This window comes from Glycine max, chromosome 19 (assembly GCF_000004515.6).
Source record: "Glycine max cultivar Williams 82 chromosome 19, Glycine_max_v4.0, whole genome shotgun sequence".
Taxonomy (NCBI): domain Eukaryota; kingdom Viridiplantae; phylum Streptophyta; class Magnoliopsida; order Fabales; family Fabaceae; genus Glycine; species Glycine max.
In genome coordinates, this window is record NC_038255.2 from 48,566,292 (window position 1) to 48,588,579 (window position 22,288).

The window sequence follows — 22,288 nt, forward strand, 5'->3', positions numbered from 1 at the left end:
ACTACTAATTATCTTTTAGGAAGAGTACAAATTTGTGCTTCAAAAAGCTAGCCATAGTTTGAGCGGTTTCTCAACCTAACTTAATCAAGTCAGAATTCGATAGACAGTGCCACAGCATTAAAGCGAGGCACAGAAGCATTAGATGTAGAAATTTAAAGTAGTGGGAACAAGGACAATAAAATAGCATAATTGATTAAGATCGAATACAAGGATATAGCCACGTTCAATGTGTTGAACTGCAATTTAATTAATTACCTCGTATCACCTGATGGGCAGCATGGGCTATATATAAATTAAAAGAGCATTATTGAGTTGCTTAACGAGCTTTTACGTACAAATATAATGCTACTATATGCTAATGGCCGAGAGAGGAAGTGCATGCTTCTGTAAGGATATGACTGCAAGAGAAACACAAAATAAAATTGCTAGTAAATTTTAACAAATAGTAACAAACAAGTGTGCTCAGTGCCCACATCTTATATGTGTAGTAACATAATAACATCTAGAGTTGTTAAGACAATATCGTCGCTTTAAAGAAAAGCGTTCAGGATTGCAGTAGATTGCACCAAAACCAACAAATAATGAAAGAAAGGACAAGTGCAGTTCGTCCATATTGCAGTAGATTGCACCACTTAATTAAGATTGTCGCATTGGACTTTTAAACACATGAAACCATTTTTTTTAATTCCCGTCCATCAAGATTTTAATTTATTTTTTTAAAATGTTTCTTGCAACTAATTAAGTGAGCAAATAGGAATTAAAGCTGAGTCTAGATTGTTAGCCTATCATACATGATTCACACACCCTTTCTAGTACAACAATCCTTGGCAGTCCTATCATCATATCTTTAGACCTTAATTGATTAAGGCTTCTAAAGTTCAAGTGATCAAACCCGAGATGCCATAGCCAGCTCTCCTTGTTCTCCTCAGTTGCAATTAAACACTTCACCTCTACAGGTCGAATTGTAGTTTGAAAGATTCTGTTCTTAGATAATGGAGACTTAAGCATCAATCTTTGATGTTGATCATACAACTCAAGGCAATCATCCTTTCTCTTTATCAGAATATTTCCCATACCTTTTTTGCTATTAGAGCTCTACTATCTGCAAAACTTTAAGGCTCGAGTTTATGAGTCTTCTCTTTACTTATATGGTGCTCAACTTTTTCATTTTTATCTGATGTGAGATTTCACCTCACACTTATAACCCAATATTTTCCCATCTCTTCTGATTGCTTCTTTCTGCTCTACTCTCTGTGATTCAATGGAACCTGCACCTGGTTCTTTAATTCCAGTTTCAACAATTTCATTTTCAAACACATCTTGAAATCTAAACAAGACTCTCATCTACGCCACCCATCGATCCCAATTCTTGCCATCAAGAATTAGAAGGTTTCTCGGAACACCACTGTTGTCTACCATTGTTGCTCCTTACTGTGATCTTTACTTTTCTTTCACAGCTACACAAATTTGCACTTGAACCTAGACTCTAGATATCAATTTGTTAGAGTTATTGATAGTAGGAACCCACAATCACTGGAACAAGTTATGGAGAGAAAGAGAGAAGATTTAGGCTTTTGTACAAAAGATGTATACTCACTGTATTTATGTTATTCACACCTTTCTATTTTATAACTAATGAAGTTAGTTAGATATAACTAACTTTTATAACAGAAAAGTAATACTAATAATTACAATTAAATTGTTTAAATTGGTTCACACCAAGTACAAGTAGCCCACAAAATTAAAAATACTAATACCCACCTTCGACTCTATGTTATGTACAATTAAATTTTTTTTGGTGTAGAAATGTAAGCCTTTAGCTTTGTCTTCCGGTTTCTTTATTGAACTAATAGGAAAAACTAAAGTTGAAATGCCATTGTCTTTTGGAAATCAAATGCACAATCTGAAGTTCAATATAGAGCTTAGCAAGACCAGAATATATACTTAATTTATAGGCTTCAGATCTCATAAATTTATTTTGGATTATAAGCCTCATTGCAAGCCGCATGACACACTGCCACCTCACGTTATATATATTCAAATATCACAAAAGCAAGGATACTACTGATAGGAAAAAAATTGTGCAATACTACTACTACTATATAACACACTTACCCAATTTATTAAGGAGCTAGTACACAGAAACCCTCAACATTCCAAGCATGTAATTTATATCTCGTCCATTAAAACTGCGCCGCTCAATTTTAAAAACTTAAATCCCTGTTCCCATCCAAGTCTTGAGCCTAGCTAGCCTGTTAACACTGCTACCTATACTTTGAATGACACGAATAGTTCCAACACCTAGCTATCACAAATCCATTCTCCTTAATTATCCCAATCAGTCCTCATTCATTTACTCACTCCTGTGTCCCTGATTATAAAATTATTTTCAAAAATTTATTTATCTATTTTTATATAAAAATAATTTTTAGATATATTAATTGTTTTCCTACGTGGATAGATAGAGAAATAAAAAAAGATAATTTTAGAATAATATATAATACAATTAATTAATATATTAATGTAATTAATTAAATTAACTATTTTTCTTAAAAAACATAAATAAATTAAAATGATCTAATTAAGGATAAAGAGTAATAAACATGAAACTACATCCAAATTTGAAAAACATGTCATTTTCAATGAAGTGTTAACTTATAAATTCGAATGTACACATGAAAACGCGTGCACATCTGTCTAAAATTTAGTAAAATTTTCGGTAACTAGAATTTTTCTGTAACAAGTGATCTCATGATTAATTTTGGCTTAAACATTAATTATCGTCAGCCTCAAGGCGACACGACAACTTAGGGTGTATTTGGTGGATCTGACTGGTAAAATTCGTAATTTGGAGATTCTCAACTTAAATCCAACACACTCAAACGAGAATATATTCAGTCTGAATTATTAGATTATAAGATGAATTACAATTGCCGAATGAACACGATACACAATATTTAATGCAAGGTCATGGAATTTTGACTAGGGCCTTTTGTGTTCACGTTAATTAATCTTGACTTTGTAATTAAACGCTATATATGAGACAGTACTGACAATTAAGTGCAACGTTTTTTAAGTGCGGTTTTGTAGCCACATGGTTCATTAATTATACACGTTCCATGTGAGTACTGTAACTCATCTTTCACGTCTCGCCCTAATTGACATCCAATCACGAGCAAACCTGACGGGGCATGACAACGGTGTCTATTCTTGTCAATTAAAGCACTTATAGAATCAGTTTAATTATGCTAAGGAGAATTTTATCAGCTAATTAAGTTCCACTGCCGTACTATTATGACCTTATAAATCAAGCAGCGAATTAACGCAGGAGCAAGGAGAAATATGATGGAAAACTTAATAACATGAAAATGGGACAAACAAAAGTTGTCTTATTTTTCATTTAAAATATATTTGGGTCATATATATGAAAAAAAATAAGTGAAAGACAAACTATAAATTATATATACTCAGAGGAAAGGTCATTTGTGGGGCAAAGTATTTTCTTGGAAATTAGCTCTCTTGGCCGTGCTTTCCGCATACGGATGGCGATTTAGTTATTTAGGTTTTTCACGAATGTTGACAACATCAACCGGATATCCTGCATGTTAAAATAAAAATTAGATGGCCTAAAGATGTTTAGGTTCATAACTTCTTGTTGGAAATTTCGGTTCAGTCAGTAAACATACAAATTCAAATACATAACAAAATTTGAAAAGCACATTTCAAGATATGCATAAAAAGTTGTAAAACACTTTTCAAAGATTTAAAATTGATTTTTTTGACCTTGACACTTACACATGTAACTCATTTATTGATATTTACTATTCTTTAAGAAATTCACACTTCTCTCTTATAAATAGAAAGATTTGTGAAGAGTTTGAATATTTCATCTCATCTCATTTAAAGAGAAACAAAATAAGAGTGATAGTAAGAAAAAAAGTTCTAATTTCTACCACACTTGATAGGAGTTGAGAAAAATTATAAATCATTCTTATTGGGTGAGGTTGAGAGATATTATCTTGTATTAAGAGAGACATTATAATCTTAATTGTAAATATAAAGATATTTATGAATTTGATTCGGTAATTTTTACCTTTAAAAATTTTTTACCTAAAAAATTCTTGGTATTATTTTTTTATTCTCTATTATTGTTTTTTTCTATTTCGACTGAGTGCCTATTTTTTTTGGAAAAATGTAAATTATATTAAACCTAAAATGATACAACAATAAACGGGGCATATTCCGCAGTTAAAGAAAATCAAAAGTCTCCTTAATACAAGAAGACGTATATAAGATGCTAAAACAAATGGAACAGGTGCGCTTGTCTATACATAAAAAACTTAATCTTGCTAATAACCTCTATTACAGAAAATTGATCATCTTCAAAAATCAGTTTGTTCCTAGACAGCCAGATGCAGTAGACTGTAGTTGCTAGCCAGACAACCTAATTTTTTCTTGAACACCTGATGTGGATCTGCCCCTAATTAAAGAGTCCGTAATGCGCTGTAAAGAAGTGAAACGCCGGCGGAAAGGAGACAAATCACGAATGTAAACCCAAACTTGGAGAGATTTCCTGCAAGAAAAGAACAAATAAGCATTTGACTCAGCCTCATTTGAACATAAAGGGCAGAGGAACCCTTGTTCAAAAAAGCAACTTTGTCAAGAGTAAGCAGCCGGTTCCTTTTAGCAAGCCACAAAATGAAAGACATCTTAGGGGGATTGCTCGGTTCCATATAACCGAACACCAACTAATAGTAGGCTTGACACCTCTAATGTATTACTTTGTCAACAAGCAATTGTTCATTGGTGCTCCAAGATTGAATCATCTTTTTGACCTCTTCCACACATCGCTTCCTCTGAAATAGTAATGGTAAACCCACCAAACCCATAGAAAATCTTTCTTACGATGAAAGTCCCACGGGATACGGGAAAGAAGCGCAATGTTTCCGGTCCTTGAGATTAAAAAGATCTAAACCCCCTTCTTTTTTCGGAAAACAAACTACTAACCAAGCAATCAAAGCCTATTTTTGATTGTACTAAGAGAAGAGAGGATAAATGGTGCTGCTGTTTCCCAACACTTCCGAATAGAATTACCAAATTTTCAAATATGGGATACTCAAACTCAATTTCTAGATGTCCTAGTTCGTGTTTGTTTCGTCATTTCTGGAACGTCTTCTCTTTACTCGCAACGTTCACATTAGGGGCCGAAAGCGAAGGGAAATTTCAGTTGTGTTTTTGGAAGTTACTTTTTCATTTATTAGTTGGCTTAATAATTCACTTGCAACTTTTATAGGAGGAAATAATTAAGGACGTGAATCATCAGTTTAGCTTGTTTCAAGACTGAAAAGAAATAAATCAATTAAAATATATTTATTAAAAAATATATTTGAGATTTCGATGATTAGTTGTGATAATTATTCCCTTTAAACAAAAAAAAAATCATGTATAAATCAAATCAAGGTTTGAGTTAACTAATTTACACAATCATTCTTTTTTTAGAAGAAAACTTATATGGTTGTATAGTATACTGTGTAGCTAAACAAATAAAAATTAAATTGTTGATTGTGTCTATCAACAAACACTGGTTGTTTCAACTTAACCAATCATTCAGTAATCTAACGTTCTAAATATATATTTGCTTAATATCTAGGTGAAAGAGTTTTTCGTTCATAGTATTTCTATATGATTTCAACAAGATTATTTTTTGTAAAAGATATTTATAATTTAGACTAAAAACAAAAAATTAAAAAAAAACATAGAACAAATTTGAGAAATGAGTAGTTTTTTAATTTAATTTGATTTTTAGAGTTCATTAGATTTATCCAAATCTTTTTTTTGGTAATGATTCAAAGTCTAAATCAGTTACTAGTTAATAAAAAATATTAAAGAAAATTAAGTTTGTGTGAACGTTATTCGTTTGTATAGCGTCTCCTTTAAACGCGTCGCGTAGGGGGGAAAGTAAAGTCCCTGCATGTTTTATTTGGATATCCATCCCAAATATAACAATCGTTGTCTTTAATTAATTTTCCAAATTCATCGTCAGTACACTAGGTTAGGTGCGTATCAGTAGTTATAACGACGCGGCAATTTCGTACTTATTACTTATCTTGTGGATTTTATGGAAATACTACTACGTTCTAGTAAGATAGTGTCAATAGTATTCGCTATTATTTATGATGATTAATGATTCTTTCATATCAGGATGTGAGATAAGCGAAGAAAAGACAGATAAAAAGAAGAGAAAGTAGGAGATTTGATAGGGAAAAAAAAAAGAGAGATAAAAATAATAATTTAATTTTTATAAGAAAAGTCAACCATCTTAATTTACATAATTCTTTATGACATGTTTAAGTAAGTTTATTTATAGTATTTATAAAAAAATAAGAAGAAAAAATGAAATAGTTTTTTTAATAAATAATATTAATTTTTCATTAATTACTTTGTAAGTGTTTTTTTTTTTGTTTTTTTTTAGAGAAATTATATAAAAAAATTATAAATGAACTAACGGAAAGTTAATTTTATCTAAATTTATTTTATTTTTCTTTTTAGATGTACTAAAGAGGTCTAATGAAAAGTTTTCTTACACTTTTACTCTTCAATATTTGTTTTACATGCATCCAATAAAAATGACCTTGTTAATGAATCATATTAACAAATAAGATGAGGCAATAACATGTTAAAAATCTTATCATTTTTAGTTTAAGAAAATATGTCGGAAAACTATCAGTTTGGCCGTTTTAAGTTGAAGATATCCAACCGTTTTGTTTTGTTTTTTTAATACTTGTTTGTACTTTCTGGGAATCTTAGGAGGAAATGCGAGATTGACTTTCTGGGATTAACGTGTCCTATTAGTGCACTGTACTCGAACGAAGCATCCTTCCTTCTTCCTGCATTGAACATACCAGTTTCTGACTTCTGAGCATATATGTGTATATATACACGCATTTGTGGCTTGAATAACTTACGCTAGTTCTTTTCGCTCGGTTGAGTTATTATATTATTCAGAGCACTTTTGAAAACCTTGAGTTGTTCATTTGCTTTGTAACATTCTGGATGGTATCAAAAAGGCAATCTGGTCAGAGGCACGAAGGCAGTGGCAAAGTTCCAATTCAGGAGCAAAAACAAACATCAATCAGGTGCTTAATTGTTATTTATACACTTCTTCTGGTGTTTTGGGCTAGCTCTGAGGTCTAAGTTTGATTTTCTGCTCATTGTGCAGTGGCCTTAGAAATGTGATCAACGCGCTATGGATGAGTGACCACTCTGCCTATTTGGAAAATTTTCTGCGAAGAGTGGTAATTAATGATTGAGTCTATTAGCATGTTGGTGATATGGTGTTGAGAATTTTTAATTTTTTAAATTTCAGCTTGTTTTGACTTTTGAGCATCTTCTCATGTGAAAGTATCTATCACTTCACAACCAAGCACCAGTTCTAAAGTACTTAGTATACCATCCTCAATGTTCCCCAGGTTTCTGCAATTGCTCAGTGCTCATTGATAAATATATTTGTGATTCTCACACATGGTTTCCTAGTTATGCTTACTATTTGATTTGGAAAGGAAAGAGAAGCATTAGTGATTAGCCAGACTATTTGTTCCTTTTGCTCTTTTGCTTTTCATCCTATTTTCCCTTTTTTTTTTGGTTGATATAGTCCAAGAAGCATTTTGACAGATAGGTACAACGTTGATGGCCGTTATATATATAATGGGACAAACTCTTTTATTTAGATGTATTTAAAATCATTAAATGATTATGGAAACGGGATAAATTTCAAGTATCCCCTATCATTAATTTGTTTTGAAGGGACAATCTGGTTGATTCGTTTGTCTTCCTCAAATAGGTAAGCGAGGTGGTGGAACAAAAATTCGAGGACCAAGCTCATCTATTTCCAAGGTTAGTTTTTCATTTTCACATTCTGTGTTAACAACACACAATTGTTGCACTCATCTCCTATGGTTGTGTGATTAAAAAATTGATCAGAAAGATTCATAGATCAATCTTATTTGTGAAGTTATATTGAAAATTTATCCATGAATCTTTTAAGGCTCATTTTATTCCTCAGTTTATACCCTGTACCAACTGAGCCTTGGAGGCATTATGTGGTTAATTTTTTCTGTTCTTGACTTCATCCTATATTTACTCCTCCATTTATTTGAGTAATACTTTTAGTTTACCTTTCTTTTTTGTCCAAATTTGTTGCAGAAAAAGGGTTGGTGAGGCTGGCATATCCGGAGCCAAACCCTTTAAGTTGTGTTTTATTAATAAGCTGCCCGAAACAATTTTTACTCGGTCTAGTATAATAGCAGAAGATAAATCACCCCTTCAAATTGTCCTATTTGATGTTAGAACCCAGTCTGTAGTAAATGATGGTCCTCTCTCCTCACTAAAGATAGAGATCTGTGTCCTGGATGGAGAGTTTGGATCTCAAGGCAGTGAGGATTGGACTGAAGAAGAGTTCAATTCCAATATCTTACGCGAAAGAGAAGGTAAAGAGCCTCTATTGATTGGAGAGAGGTTTGCTAGTCTAAAAAATGGAGTTGGTTGTATACCTAAAATTGCCATCTCTGACAACTCGAGATGGCTAAGAAGCAGAAGGTTCAGCATTGGAGTCAAAGTTGTGCAACCAACTTCCAACGGAGAAAAGATTCAGGAGGGTAGAAGTAAACCTTTTGTGGTCAAAGATAACAGAGGAGAGTGTGAGTCTTAGCAGTTTACTTCTATTTCCAACCAAAGATATAATTACTGTTTCCATTAAACTTGTGTGCCTCTTGGATTTTATTTTTCAATATAATCTATCTTTTAGTACAACTCCAAAACTGACATGTAATTTTGTCATTTAAGCCTACAAGAAACACTACCCTCCGTACTTGAAGTTGAATGATGATATATGGCGTTTGAAGAAAATTGCTAAGGAAGGAAAAATCCACAAGCAGCTGTCTTCGCGTGGAATTCACAATGTTAAGGATCTTTTGCGGTTGTACATAACCAACGAACCTTCATTATATGAAGTAAAACATTGTTTCTTTTGCTTTTTCTTATCTTCTTTTATGTATTATTGGTAAACATTCTTTACTTATTGTACCCTCCATTATATGAGTATATTTATTAAAACTTTGGGTCTCGGGATGTAGATGTTTGGAAATATTCCAAAGAAGTCATGGTTAGTAATCACTGAACATGCCAAAGCCTGCGTGATAGATGATTACCAGCTTTACAGCTATCATTCACAAGAACTGCAAATAGGCTTGCTATTCAATTCCATCTACATCCTTGTGGGAGTGACATTTGATTGGCAAAATTATTACTCACCAGATACTCTCACCCCAAGAGAAAAGGTATGTATTCATACCCTGTTCAGAATTGGTTGGTAAATATAGTTTAAAGAAAAATTTCTTGTCACATCTTTGGTTTCTTTAAATTAGTGATAGGATTATCATTTTTATATATCATATTATACCTGTGGGTCAAAAGTGATCAGATTCCTTCTTCCTTGGCAGCATTTGGTGGAAATAGTGAAGCAGCAAGCTTATAAAAACGTCAACAATTTGGAATTGATTAATGACACTAAATTGAACTATTTAAATCTAGCTGCATGTCTAAAAGCAAGAGAATCTGATCCTCCAGATCAAGGTCTGCACCATATTAACATCTCAACTGTACAAGGTATATTTAAAGGTAATTTTTTTTGGCTATTTCATTATTTCTTACACTGTATCACTCATCAAGACTTTGAACTTACAAGCGATCAATCACTAAGCAATGGCTATGAGGGGACAGGTTATGCCATAAGAATATTTTGTCTTGCAGAAATATTAAAACGTGATGGAGAGTACATAAACAGTCACTGTGCAATATTGCCTAAGTTATTCAAGCACAAAGGCTTTTGTTACTTTATATAATTGTAGTAATAAACTGGGGATGTATATCCTCACTTATTTTTTATATAGGAAGAAACTCCCAAAGGATGAACGAAGACTAGGGGAAATTTGAATATATCATGCCATATTGATTTCCACCACAATATCATTATTATTCCTTACACAAACACAACACCAAACTTGATAAATCTATGTCTTTCACTACCTTCAAAATTTACCTATTTCTCTGCTCTTGTCCAATTTTAGCCAATTGTGCTCTTTCTGTTGAAATCTTCTATATATAATCTTTTTAATCTGTCTTGTGCAGATCAATCAGTAACATTCCCCGGTTGTGGTCAACCATCTATCTCTCCTTCATATACTGATGAAGGAATGCATGACCACCAAGTTTATGCTGATCCACTGTCAGGCATAACAGAAATGTCAAAAAACAGTCATCTGTTAGATGAACTTTCCTCTGAAATGTACACTGAAGAGGATAGTTGTCACCTTAATGGATCTCAATTTCCATTCGTGCGAGGCGGTTATTCAACAGAGAATGAATGGTCAGAGATTCAATTCATAGATGATTGCCCTTCTTACACAACATGGGAACCAGAAACTGGCATTTTCTTTGGTTCTCCTGTTGGAGCAGAATTTAGCAGCTATTCGACTTTCATCAATTCTGATGAGGATACATCAAGCAGTGGCAAAACCAAAGCAGTGTGGTATAAGATTCGTGTTGCTCTCAAATGGGTCATATCAGTGAAAAGGGATGCAGCTGCCAGAAAGAATGCTCAGCTGTTTTACTATAACTATTAGACTCTGTTTTATGCCCTTTGCGGATTGATTACTAGATAGAATGTGCCTACAAAATCTAGTATTAGTTCCTGATGTCTTTTATAGTCAGTGTTGGGTTTGTTTTTCTTCAAGTTTAGCTTCTTCAATTTCTACTGCACTAAAGAGATATGTAAGATGGGGTCCTCCTGCACATCCTAGTGTTATGTATAATTTGTGGTTGTCGTCAATTCAAAATTTATTCTGTTCGTACTACATATAAAAATGTTCGGTTGAATATTAAATATGACATTTGGCAAATACTCTTCAGATAAATTATTTTCTACAAGAAACTCCTAAATTTTAAAACCTTATGAGAGATAAAAACACTAGTTTAGAAATTTGTTTAACCAAAAAAGAGTTGTTGATAAAAGAGTTTATTTTACTTAGGGTTAAATCTGTTTTGTTTTTTGGAAAATCCACCAATTATGTTATTAGTTTATAACTTTTTTTTTAATGGTTTAAGTCCTTTTTTTCGATGGTTTAATCAAATCTTGAAGAATAAAAATACATTTTACCATCTTAATGATGATTTCTTGATACACCTGCCAATTTTTTTTATTATTAGGACCCATAAACATTATATATATATATATATATATATATATATATATATATATATATATATATATATATATATATATGAATGAGTGATCTTGCTTGAGCTGAGCTGAATATGATTATTGTTTGTTAGTTTCTTGATAAGTATATCAAGTCGCACAAATAGTATAAAATGAAAAGTCTAAGTATTATATCCATAAAGACTCGTGTAATATTCAATAAAATAGTAATGTTCATTAATTATCACTTTCAAAAATAACAATTATAATTTAATTGTGACAATGTAAACAATAAGAAATTAAACAAACATAAAGCTCAAGACTAAAAGAACAAGAAACTATAAACTCTTTTTGGATAATTTTTACTAACACTTGGAGTGCAATAAAAAGAAATGAAATAACAAAGAATAAAAGAGTTGAGATTTATTTCATCAAACCACCTCTTCATGCAAACAAAGGCCATTCGTTTAGCTCAAAACTCAATTATTATCATCAACTCACTAAAATACTCAAACTCACCCCAATCTTTCAGTTGGAAAAAATTTAAGTTCCTTGACAAACCTATTAATCCATTGACTAATCTAATCAAGTAGTTTGCTTTAAGAAGAAGAGTTAAAAGAAAACTAGTAAACCTTTCTCTATCCCTAGACACAACTCATTAGGTGTTCATCTCCATTTTTATGTTCAAAAATATTTTCTAATGACAATTCAAAACACAACATCAAGCAAATGATGATCATGTCAAAACAAATATTAACGTATAGAAGATAACACTTAATAATAAATAATAAACATATATTAATAATCAAAATGTAAACATAAATATGTGTTCAGTTAAATCAACCCAAAATAAATAAATTTAATTACATAACTACATAATCACAAGAAAAAAAAATGAAAGAAATGGTGGGAAAATCATGAAGAGGAAGGGAGAGAGCTTCTTAGCTTTTCCCTCAACCCTAGACAGCATCCCAGCCAAATCTACCTTCAATTCACACGTAAAGACCTAACATAATTCCCATCTTATCCGTGCTTAGAACTGATTATGGGAGCATAACTCCATAAACAGAGTTAAAATTACTCAATAAATATTGTTTTAGAAAAAGAAAATAATTATCTAATATTGTTAAAAGAAACAGGTTAAGTTTTTGGAAATCTCCAATTCAATATCGCCAGTGTTGTATTTTTTTTACATTATTTTCTTTGTAAACATCATCAGATCCGAACTTCATGAAAATAGGAAAAGAAAAGTACTGGATTGGAAATTAAGAAGCACCAAAGGAATTTGAACCTGGACCCTCACAAAATTTTAAAAATCTTAAACTATCCTTTTTAAATTGGTATTGTATAATAATAACAAAATAACTTCTAGAATAAGTATTTTATAACAGAAAAGATGTTTCTATAATAAGTGTTTTATAACAGTAAAAAATAATTTTTGCCTTCTAAAATAGGTGTTTGATAAAAATAAAAAATAAGTTTGTCTTTTAGAATAAAAGTTTCATAACTGTAAGAAACAACTTCCAAAATAAGCATTCCACAATAATAAAAAATAGCTTCTGAAATGTGTTCTATAACATTATAAAATAACTTTCAAAATAGGTGTTTTGTAACAGTAAAAGAATAGCTTCTGGAATAAGTATTTCGTCACAATAAAAAATAGTTTTCACCTTTTAAAATAGGTATTTTATAACAATAAAAAATAAATTTCAGAATAAGTGTTTCCTAATAATAAAAAATAACTTCCGAGATGTTTGTTTCATAACTGTAAAAATAATGATTAAAAAAACATTTTATATATTCAAGAAAGCCTATTCTAAAATTCAATTCATGTTTCAGGATGACTATTTCATGAATCTACTGTATAACTTCTAGAATCATATCTTCTAAATAATGTTGAAAATAAAATATATTCTAAAATTATCGTTTTAGAAGACAAAACATCATATTATGAATCATATTCTTACCTTCAATGGTAACATGCAAAGGAAGGGGGAGGAGGGAGTACATTTTGTGGCATCCTGACTCCTGAGGAGGAGGAGGTCACGGCTACCGTGAAGAAAGTGAAGCTGGGAAAAAATTGTCATTATTGAAGTAGTTTGCACAAACAAAAAAGTATTAGAATTAAAAAAGAATAATTTAATATTTTCAAATAGAAATGGGGAATGCAATACTTACATTGAAATCCCTGCACTGAATTAGTCGAGTAAGACACCGAGAGTCCAGCCCAACACAGAAGAGATAAGAAGAAAGAAAGAAATTACAAAACCCAAGAAGTAAATAAAGAAAGTAGACCAATAAGAAAACAAGAAAGTAATTTAAATAGTATAAGTTGACCGGGCAAGTCAAGCTGCCGAGATTTTTTTTATTTGAGGTCTAAAGTTTTCTGCGATTCAAATTCATGTTTGCTACCTTAAAAAACCCAAACTGACCTACATTTCTTGGTTGTTCTTCACTCCATCACCATAAACCAATGGCCACAACTATCCTTGAAATCTCAACTACTGTGTACACATACACAGATCCCTCTACAGCGCATGAAGGATGTGCATTTTCAGTCAAGTTCAATCCTAGCAATAGCTTCTGCCCAGGTCAGTTATCATTCTGCTTCATATTTTAATTGCATTATTACACACACGGTATATTTATCAGCTTCTAAATCTTGTTAACAAATCAAAAACTTAAATCAAATCTTCGCGGTAAACGTTGGCTCTTCTTCAGAGCATTGTACCACTTAATTTAGGTCAACGCTTAACATTCCTGTAAAAATAATGAAACTTCAAGGTTTTTAGTACTTCTTTCTCAACACTTGACATTGCTAGGATGAATCTAAAACCACTGCTAAATATTTTTTAACAGCGCATCTGCCAATGCACTATTTTTCTTTATGCTTGAAATTGAAAAAAGAATTCTAAAAAAAATTACTTAGATGATTTTTTCTCTATCTTTTGGTCAACACATGGACTGTCTTTAATAGCCACTCATACTGGATCATAGGACATTTATCATGGGCCTACAGAGATTATTTGTGACCCAAAGTAATATTCTCTCAGCAACGGAGATTTAGCTTTTAATTTAATCTAATAGCATACATGATTTAGTTGACTAGTGTATAAGAATTCCTTCACCGTCCTGACTTCTGATTCATAAGATCTTTGTCAAAAATATATAAAACTGTAATAATCTAAAGCGGGTTAAGAAAGGTTGAATAAACCTTGAAAATGATTACTTTTTACGCGTTCATCCCTTGCATTGATTAGGACTATTCATACTTTTCTTTAGCGGCCATAGCCAGACTGGAGTACTGCGAGTTATGAAAATTTTCATATTTTGATTTGGTCAAGGTACTAGTAGGCCATATGTATAAGTTTGGTAATGACGTCTAATGCACTTGTTTGGACTATTTTGTTTTAAGTTGAATTTTGTAGTTGTTTCTATGTTATTATTCATGTTGTCATTGTTTATACTCTATAGGGTGATGCATTCCTAACATTTAACTTTGTGCTTAAACTCATATTCATGTTTTTTATTTTTAAAGTATTGATTTAATTTTAAGAGTTCAACAATGTCCTCAAACCCCGGGGGTCGATTATCCCTTTCTTACCCGTTTTCTGTCTTTGAATTGGTTGTCCTCGAATGCAAATCATCCCTTGTAGTAGAACAATTGTAAGTGATGCAAGAGGTCCAAACCAAATGATCAGAACTTAATATCAAGATCATGCAAATTTAGTTACGACTTACGAGTCTTATATTCGAAACGGATATTCAAACCTGGACAAGATGAAAATCATGAGCAAGTTGCAAAATTCATCCAGTTAGAAATGTTTTCGAATACACTTGGCAATATATACATCTATAGTTTTTTTAGTGTTCTAGGAATCTCGTTGATGACACAAATATCCCATATATTTTTCTCGTTAATTCAAAGAAAGATATGGAAGCTACACAATGTTAATTCGTTGTTAAGAACTTAAACTCCTAGGAGAGGTCGGAGGGAAAGAATCTTGACTGAAGGAAAGTTAATTCGTTGTTTGACTTCGGCTAAGGAAATCAGGAGCCAGGAGGTGCAAATAAGAGAGGAATAACCCTAATATATAAGACCTGACAAATTAATTTCAGAGTCCCAAATGAAAGGCTAGCTTCCCTCGACAGGTGAAGAGTCAATTACACCACAGGTGACCTTACCCATCCACAATGTAATCAAAGAGATCTCATCCACTCGAAAAGGAAAAGCAAACAACGAAACTCAAGATCTTCAAAAAGTGGCAAACACTAAATAGTCAATGAAAGTATATATGCATGCTACCAAAATTTCGAAATAAGTAAATGGGTAGTAACAACTCACAACCAAAATCCAACAAAGACGTGGTAGATAATGTATCAATCGAAGTCCAGATTGAGGATTGAGGAAGCAAAGCAAGGGTACAACGTTACACAGGATGGAGCCCGAAAGAATGTAATCATAATGACCCGAAGTTGCCACTGTAGAAAAGTACCAACCCGTTATAGATCAATCTTCAGAGGATTAGGGCCTAATGTGGCAAATTAAGCTAATGTGTAGGCCTAATAACCTAAACCCAATAGCTAGGCCCAAAAGCCTATATCAAGAATATCCTATTAAAGGATGAACCTTGTTACAACCGTGAAGCACCGGATGATAACTTGAAATTTGCCAGAGGTAGTGATTGTTATGAGAATCGCCTTGAGAGGAATTTCCCACCTCACCGTGTGTAAGAAACACCAAAATAACAAAATTGAGAGTGGTATAAATAGGACGAAAATGCCTAAGGTATAATCTCTTTTGGTATTTTACATTATACTTATATCATGCATGCAAACACTTTTTTTAAGTTAATATTATGCAAACATTTACTTGAGCATCAAATTCATTACAATAATACCACTAACGTTCGGTTTGTGAGAACTTGTGGAGATTATATTTGAATATTCCACTTCTCTGTGGATTATATTGTTGAACAACTTTTTTTGTCCTCGTTACCTAAAAAATTTGGATCTGTCATTACACATATTTTTTCGGTTTTCTCTCAAACATAAGTTGGTATTGAAGAATATCAGTATTTTAATTTTTTTAAAAAAAAAAAAACAGGAGCCCCCATACATGTTCGAGTTCAAATTATGGTGGAAAAAATCAGTATTACGGAAAGTGGAATTGATTTTGAAAAAAGTGAAAAAAAAAATCACTAAGATTGATTAAGGCTCTAATTGAAACAACAAAAAGTGAGAGGGAACAAGCGACAACAAAAAAAAATGGTATTTTTTTTTTGAGTTTTGGTTTCTGGGGAAGCAAAAATACGAAAGCATTTATATTCTACTAAATAATCTATAAAATCATCTCACTTTCTACTTCAATCTTTTTTTTCTTTCCCTTTGCTTTTCCTTTCCTAAACCAAGCATATCATTAGATTGTAAAATATTGTAAATTATACTTTATTCAAATTCTAAAATGCAATTTAATTTTCCGATAAAATAAAATTAATTCTCTTGAACATATTTTTAAAATACTGTATTAAAAATATTTTTAAATTAATTATTTTAAAGTTAACTCTTTAAGAAAAAAACCCTTTTCACGTTATTACGATCGTAGCCTACTGCTTTTTTTTATATATAAAAAAAACACTATCAATTGAAGAAGATATATCTTATGGGTGTTGTAATATATAAATCCATTATATATAAGATATATCTTTTATCCTAATTTTTTTATTTCTCATACATCATTTATTAGATTATGGATTTTTTCTTTTTTTCTCTCGAACTCTATGTTCCTTACACCCACTCACCTCAAAATGAGGTGTACTATTAGCATTTTCGTACGCTCTAAAGCCTGCGCATGTAGTAATAACTTAAGACGTATAATAATTATTAAAAATCCCTTTGGATAGCTATAGGAAAACCTTGTGTCTTGATTAATTAATGAGTATATAAGATTTGTTGTCATCTTACAAAATGTATCTTCGTGCATGAACTAAAAACACTCTACTGTCAAAATACTAGCTAGGTAATTCTGCAGCAACTTCCTCCCCAAAAAATTACCTGGAAATTGATCCGCCTAGCTCGATCTTGCCGAAATGAAAAATCCCTTTGCGTTTGTATAGGTAGGGTGCGCAAAATTAAGAATAAGAAAATGGTGCAAAAATGTCTTGGATAATTTTAATTACTTCATGTTTCAGTGACACGGACCAGACCTGATCAGACGTCTATTTATGGAAAAATTTGTCATTTGACTCCCATCCCAAGTCCCCCAAATCCCTTACGCGTCTGAATCATTAATTAAATTATCACTTTACACCATCACTATATATATATAAACACATACATACAAGTTTTACGGGTCCTTTTAGTTTCATGCTTGCATGAATATAATTACTGAACAACGAGATTAATTAATTAACTGTGCATAAACTTGACTGAAATGGATTTCTTTTAACCTAATAATACTTATAAGCTACCTTCTCCTTCTCACAAAACGCGTTGTGTTACTGACGTGTCTGCAGCAATTCGTGTATGGAATGCAAGGAGAGAGACAAAGAAAAAGAGGCATTTGAAGGGAGGGAAATTTCAATTGAAATGCAGATTACATATAAATAATTCATGAGTATGTTCCTCGAACCTTCACCCTTCTGGTCAAATTCCTCGAACCCCGTCCATCATGTGCAATCTTATATAAGGCACTGTTAACCTACACTGCCCTATTATCAAAATTTCCAAAACAGATTAAGTTTTTAAATGGAGTCAAAAAGACAATCTCAGCAGGAGGGTGATGAAAGGGGTGTTCAAATTCTTGTTCACGGCTCAAAACGGAGACGTGAAGATTCACAACAATCGGACACCTTCCGGTATTAATTTGTTGTTCTCGATATCGTTTGAGTTATATGTTAAATTTTCATACATAATGAATTAATTAATTAATTAAATGATAGTTGGATTACTTAGGATGAACACCAAAAATAATTAAGTTCAATGATATCTATCTTATTGTTTGTTGTTTGATCAATTTGAATCTACTTGAATACTTTTGAAAGTTAGATCTCTTAAATTTGTAAGATATGCGGGGCTTTTTTTTCTTTCAAATTTGATGGGTAAGTATATATAGATTAAAAATCTTCATCATTTAAATTTGTACTTGTACCTTTTGAGTCGATTTTGTGGTATATTTAATCTATAATAAAAATTATTTTTAACTTCACCTATTTGTCTTTTAGGTTTGAGACCGAAGAATTATGTATCTTTAAATTAAGTTCAATGATCAAATCGATCCAATCTTTTAAAAGATGTTATGAAATTTGATCCCCCATGTTAACACACTAGGGGGAAAACAAGGTTCTTCCCACGATATTATAAACTAATCCTTGATTTGGAGTAGCGTGTGTTACTGGGGAATAAAGACTTAAACTAACTAGCTAGAAAGGTAGGCAGAATACACTAGAATGCTTTGCATAAGTGGCCTCAAAGGATACATCAATATATCATTCAATTAATTACAGGAATTCTATGTAAAGGTTTAATTAATTTTGTGGTTACTTTATTGTGCAGTATCGTTAGAAGTTTAAGGTCTCTGGTTCACTTAAAGAATGACATAGTGCCGTGCTTGGAAAATTTAGTTCAAAGATTGGTAAGAACCCTCTTTTTCTGAAAGAGTGAAGTTGACGAGGATATTCAACTCAACAACTGGCTTTTAACATGTTTAAGTAACAGCGTATACACATATCATGGACTTTTAATTTTTTTATTGATTCATATTATTATTCCTTAACTAGGTACGAGAGGAGTTGGAATGCCAACTTACAAGGTTTGTCTCTCTTTTGTCTAAATTTTCTAATATTAATTAATTAGTCCTTGCATATCATCAAAAGAAACAATTAATTGTGTGCCTTACGATTATGATAGTTGTTAATTATCTAATTAATACTAATAGGGTATTTTAAATTTGTTGCAGAACAATTAATAATCAGATTGGAATATCGGGAACCAAACCCTATCACCTGGTTTTTAAGAATGAATTGCCTGCTACAATTTATACTAACTCCAAGATCCAAGCTAAAGGCAACACTCCTCTCGAGGTTGCTCTTTTTGATATTGAATCTCAGTCTACAGTCACTGAGGGTTCACTGTCTTCGATCAAGATAGAGATATGTGTCCTTAATGGTGAGTTCGGTTCAAATGGCCTTGAAGATTGGAGTTCAGATCAATTTAACTCCAAAATCTTACCTCCAAGAGACAATAAAGGGCAGTTACTGAAAGGAGATACGATTATTACACTTGAAAATGGAGTTGGTTATATCACCAACCCTGAGATCACTGACAACTCAAGCTGGATAAGAACCCGACGCTTCAGGTTAGGAGCCAAGGTTGCACAATCAAATCTGAAAGATGCAATTAATATCAGGGAAGGTATAAGCAAACCTTTTATCGTCAAGGATGCCAGAGGAGAGAGTGAGTTTTTTTTTGTATCGACAAATTTAATTATTAATATTGTAATTGGTTGTGTTATCCTTAATTTAATTTTGATTATTATATAAGTTGTAAGCCTTAATCACTGACACGTACGTGATTTGGTCATTTTAGAGAAACACGACACTCCATCCCTCAATGATGAAACATGGCGTTTGAAACACATATCAAAAAGTGGTGAAGTTTGTCAGCGGCTGTCTAAGCACGGGATAAACACTGTTGAGGATCTGTTGAAGGAGCATGAAACCAATCCATCATCTTTGCCAGAGGTATTATGGAAGAAAACAATTGCTATTATTGTTATCGTTTTCTTCTTTATATAGCGCTTAAAAGTATAATTTGATTCGTAAAATTTCATCTGAATCTTTTGTTCGATCTGCAAACGATAGAAATTTGGCAAGATTTCAAAAAAGAAACTGGAACAAATTATTAAGCATGCTCAGAAAGCAAAGCATGACAAGACTTGTGTTGCTGAAGCCACATTTGAAGGACAAAATTATCATTCAGGGAAGAATATTCTCATCTCCGACGAGAGGGTACGTACGCTGCCTAATATTTTTGTATCTTGGATTTAATGCTTGACGTAATAATATTATAGCTCTAAATATTTTTCACCTTATAATTACTGCTTTTGTTGAAAAATTATACATCAACACTCAATATACCATTTGACATCTAGTGAGATAGATAAAAGTGAAAAAAATATAAATATTATAAGTATTATTGTTAGTGTTTAAATAACATAATTATTCCTTCTTCTTTTTTTTTCTCTTTTTTTCCTTTTAAAGATTATCATCTATAACATTTATTATTTTCTTTTAGGACTTATTTGATTTAAAGGATAAAAATAAAAGAAAAATAAAATACAAAAAAAATTAATTAAAGTAAAATGAAAGAGATGTAAAATACACATGAAATCTATCTATTTTCTTTTTTTATTTCTCTCTTCTTTTCCTCAATCAAACATATCTTTACTTTTTGTTTCTCACTATCTCTCTATCACCGAAAAGGATAGTAAGATAAAATAATCACACTTTTTTCACTGGCAGGAGCATTACAAAAATTTGAAGGATCCGGTACCAATTGAGACAGTAACACATGAGTTAGTGAAAGCATTGACACCAGTTACAGCACAATACAGTGCTCCATATCAAGATGTGCAACAGCTTGACTTTCCAATTGGTAAGCAAGCTAGGTACTATTACATATATATACATAACTGTATCCTGCATAAACACTTGTGTACTGTGCAACATCTTCATGCATATCAGCCCCTTTTATTTAGCAAGGAAGGATGTTTTAATTTATTTGAATACATCTTTGTTTGTATTTTCATTTCAGAAGAAATTTCTAGACTAATGGACTCACTAAACTGGTCAGTAGAGGGGCAGTTTGTTGATGGAAACATATGGCCTGTTGCAATTGATGATCAAAATTTAAGTTGCTCTATGATTCCACCTGAAGCAGAATGTAGCAATCGTTCCTCTTTTCCCAACTCTGCGATGTATAAATCAGACAAAGGGAAAAGCAAGATGGTTTGACGTAAGATTCTAATAGATCACACTCACTGCATGCAGCTTTATCGCCGTCACTATTGACTTCAACTCTCTCAATTATTTTGTGTTTTTAATTTCAACGCAATCAAGAGACTCTGCAAGGATGAAGGCCGCTATATGTAATTTATTACAAGTATGTAATTTCTAAATATTTCATATCTATTTGTTAATTCTTTCCTGTAGCATTGTATTGAAAAAAGTGAAGCTGGAATTTAACGGTTCCACGCTAACCTATTGCATTTTATCAATGTTACCGTTTATAAGAGTATTCGTTATCATTTTTTTCAGTGAAGACTGCTTTCATTTTTTATTTTTTTTTTATTAAAACTGCTTCCATTTGTGGTTAAAGTACAGGTCTCTAATAAAAATAAAGAAAATATACATTAAAAGTCTAAAAAACTGTATACCGTTATTTATGTATAATAAATTTGATAACTTTTAAAATAATTATTTTAAAATAAATCAAACAATAATTTAAATTTGATTTACACTATAATATATAAACATAAAACTCATAAAAATATATGAAGACCAGGAAAATATTTCTTTTACAAAAATGTATCTCGTGGGCGCGTAGCATAGATTACATCACATTTTACTAGGCATATTTACTATACGAGGAAGCCTATATCTAATCTCTTAACTAAGTTAATATTAACTAACTGACTGTAACAGTGTTTTTTTTTTTTATAACTTGACTGTAACAGTTAATTGCAATACAAATCCCAAAGTTAAAAGGTGTCCACATATAATATCAAATTAAAAAGAAATACAATAAAAAATACTATAAATACATCAACTTAAAATTATACAACACTGAAAAGATGCATTAATTTAATATAAGATTATTTCGGTTTAACCAATAATTTAAATATAATTTTTTAGTATGAAGTTTTATTAAATAATTGGAAGAATAACTTAACTGTACATAATAATTCTTCTTCGATTTGAATAACATTACTTCAAGCAAAAATACATTTGTTTCATTTGGTTTAATTAAGAAAAA

General features: G+C 31.7%; 2 protein-coding genes across 5 annotated transcripts; both read left to right on the plus strand.

The window, feature by feature from the left end:
* The first annotated feature begins 6,883 nt into the window (after positions 1-6,883).
* On the plus strand, positions 6,884-10,939 carry LOC100805759 (calmodulin-binding protein 60 D). 2 transcript variants are annotated; one of them, XM_006604729.4, is made up of 8 exons: positions 6,884-7,136; positions 7,220-7,295; positions 7,841-7,893; positions 8,203-8,696; positions 8,842-9,008; positions 9,132-9,335; positions 9,498-9,675; positions 10,186-10,939. In XM_006604729.4, the coding sequence occupies exons 1-8, from the start codon at positions 7,054-7,056 to the stop codon at positions 10,677-10,679; spliced, it is 1,749 nt and encodes a 582-aa protein (XP_006604792.1). In that variant the 5' UTR covers positions 6,884-7,053; the 3' UTR covers positions 10,680-10,939. The 2 variants fall into 2 exon arrangements, with proteins under 2 accessions (XP_006604792.1, XP_006604793.1); XM_006604730.4 differs by having other exon boundaries at positions 6,953-7,136; positions 9,498-9,663.
* A 2,663-nt stretch (positions 10,940-13,602) lies between these two features.
* On the plus strand, positions 13,603-21,560 carry LOC100798493 (calmodulin-binding protein 60 B). 3 transcript variants are annotated; one of them, XM_014771421.3, is made up of 10 exons: positions 13,608-13,845; positions 17,770-17,870; positions 17,989-18,111; positions 18,809-18,887; positions 19,033-19,064; positions 19,212-19,708; positions 19,841-19,995; positions 20,116-20,262; positions 20,776-20,908; positions 21,068-21,560. In XM_014771421.3, the coding sequence occupies exons 3-10, from the start codon at positions 18,002-18,004 to the stop codon at positions 21,265-21,267; spliced, it is 1,353 nt and encodes a 450-aa protein (XP_014626907.1). In that variant the 5' UTR covers positions 13,608-13,845; positions 17,770-17,870; positions 17,989-18,001; the 3' UTR covers positions 21,268-21,560. The 3 variants fall into 3 exon arrangements, with proteins under 3 accessions (XP_014626908.1, XP_014626907.1, XP_040868660.1); XM_014771422.3 differs by having other exon boundaries at positions 13,603-13,845; positions 17,770-18,111; positions 21,071-21,560; XM_041012726.1 differs by having other exon boundaries at positions 17,770-18,111.
* Positions 21,561-22,288: the final 728 nt, after the last annotated feature.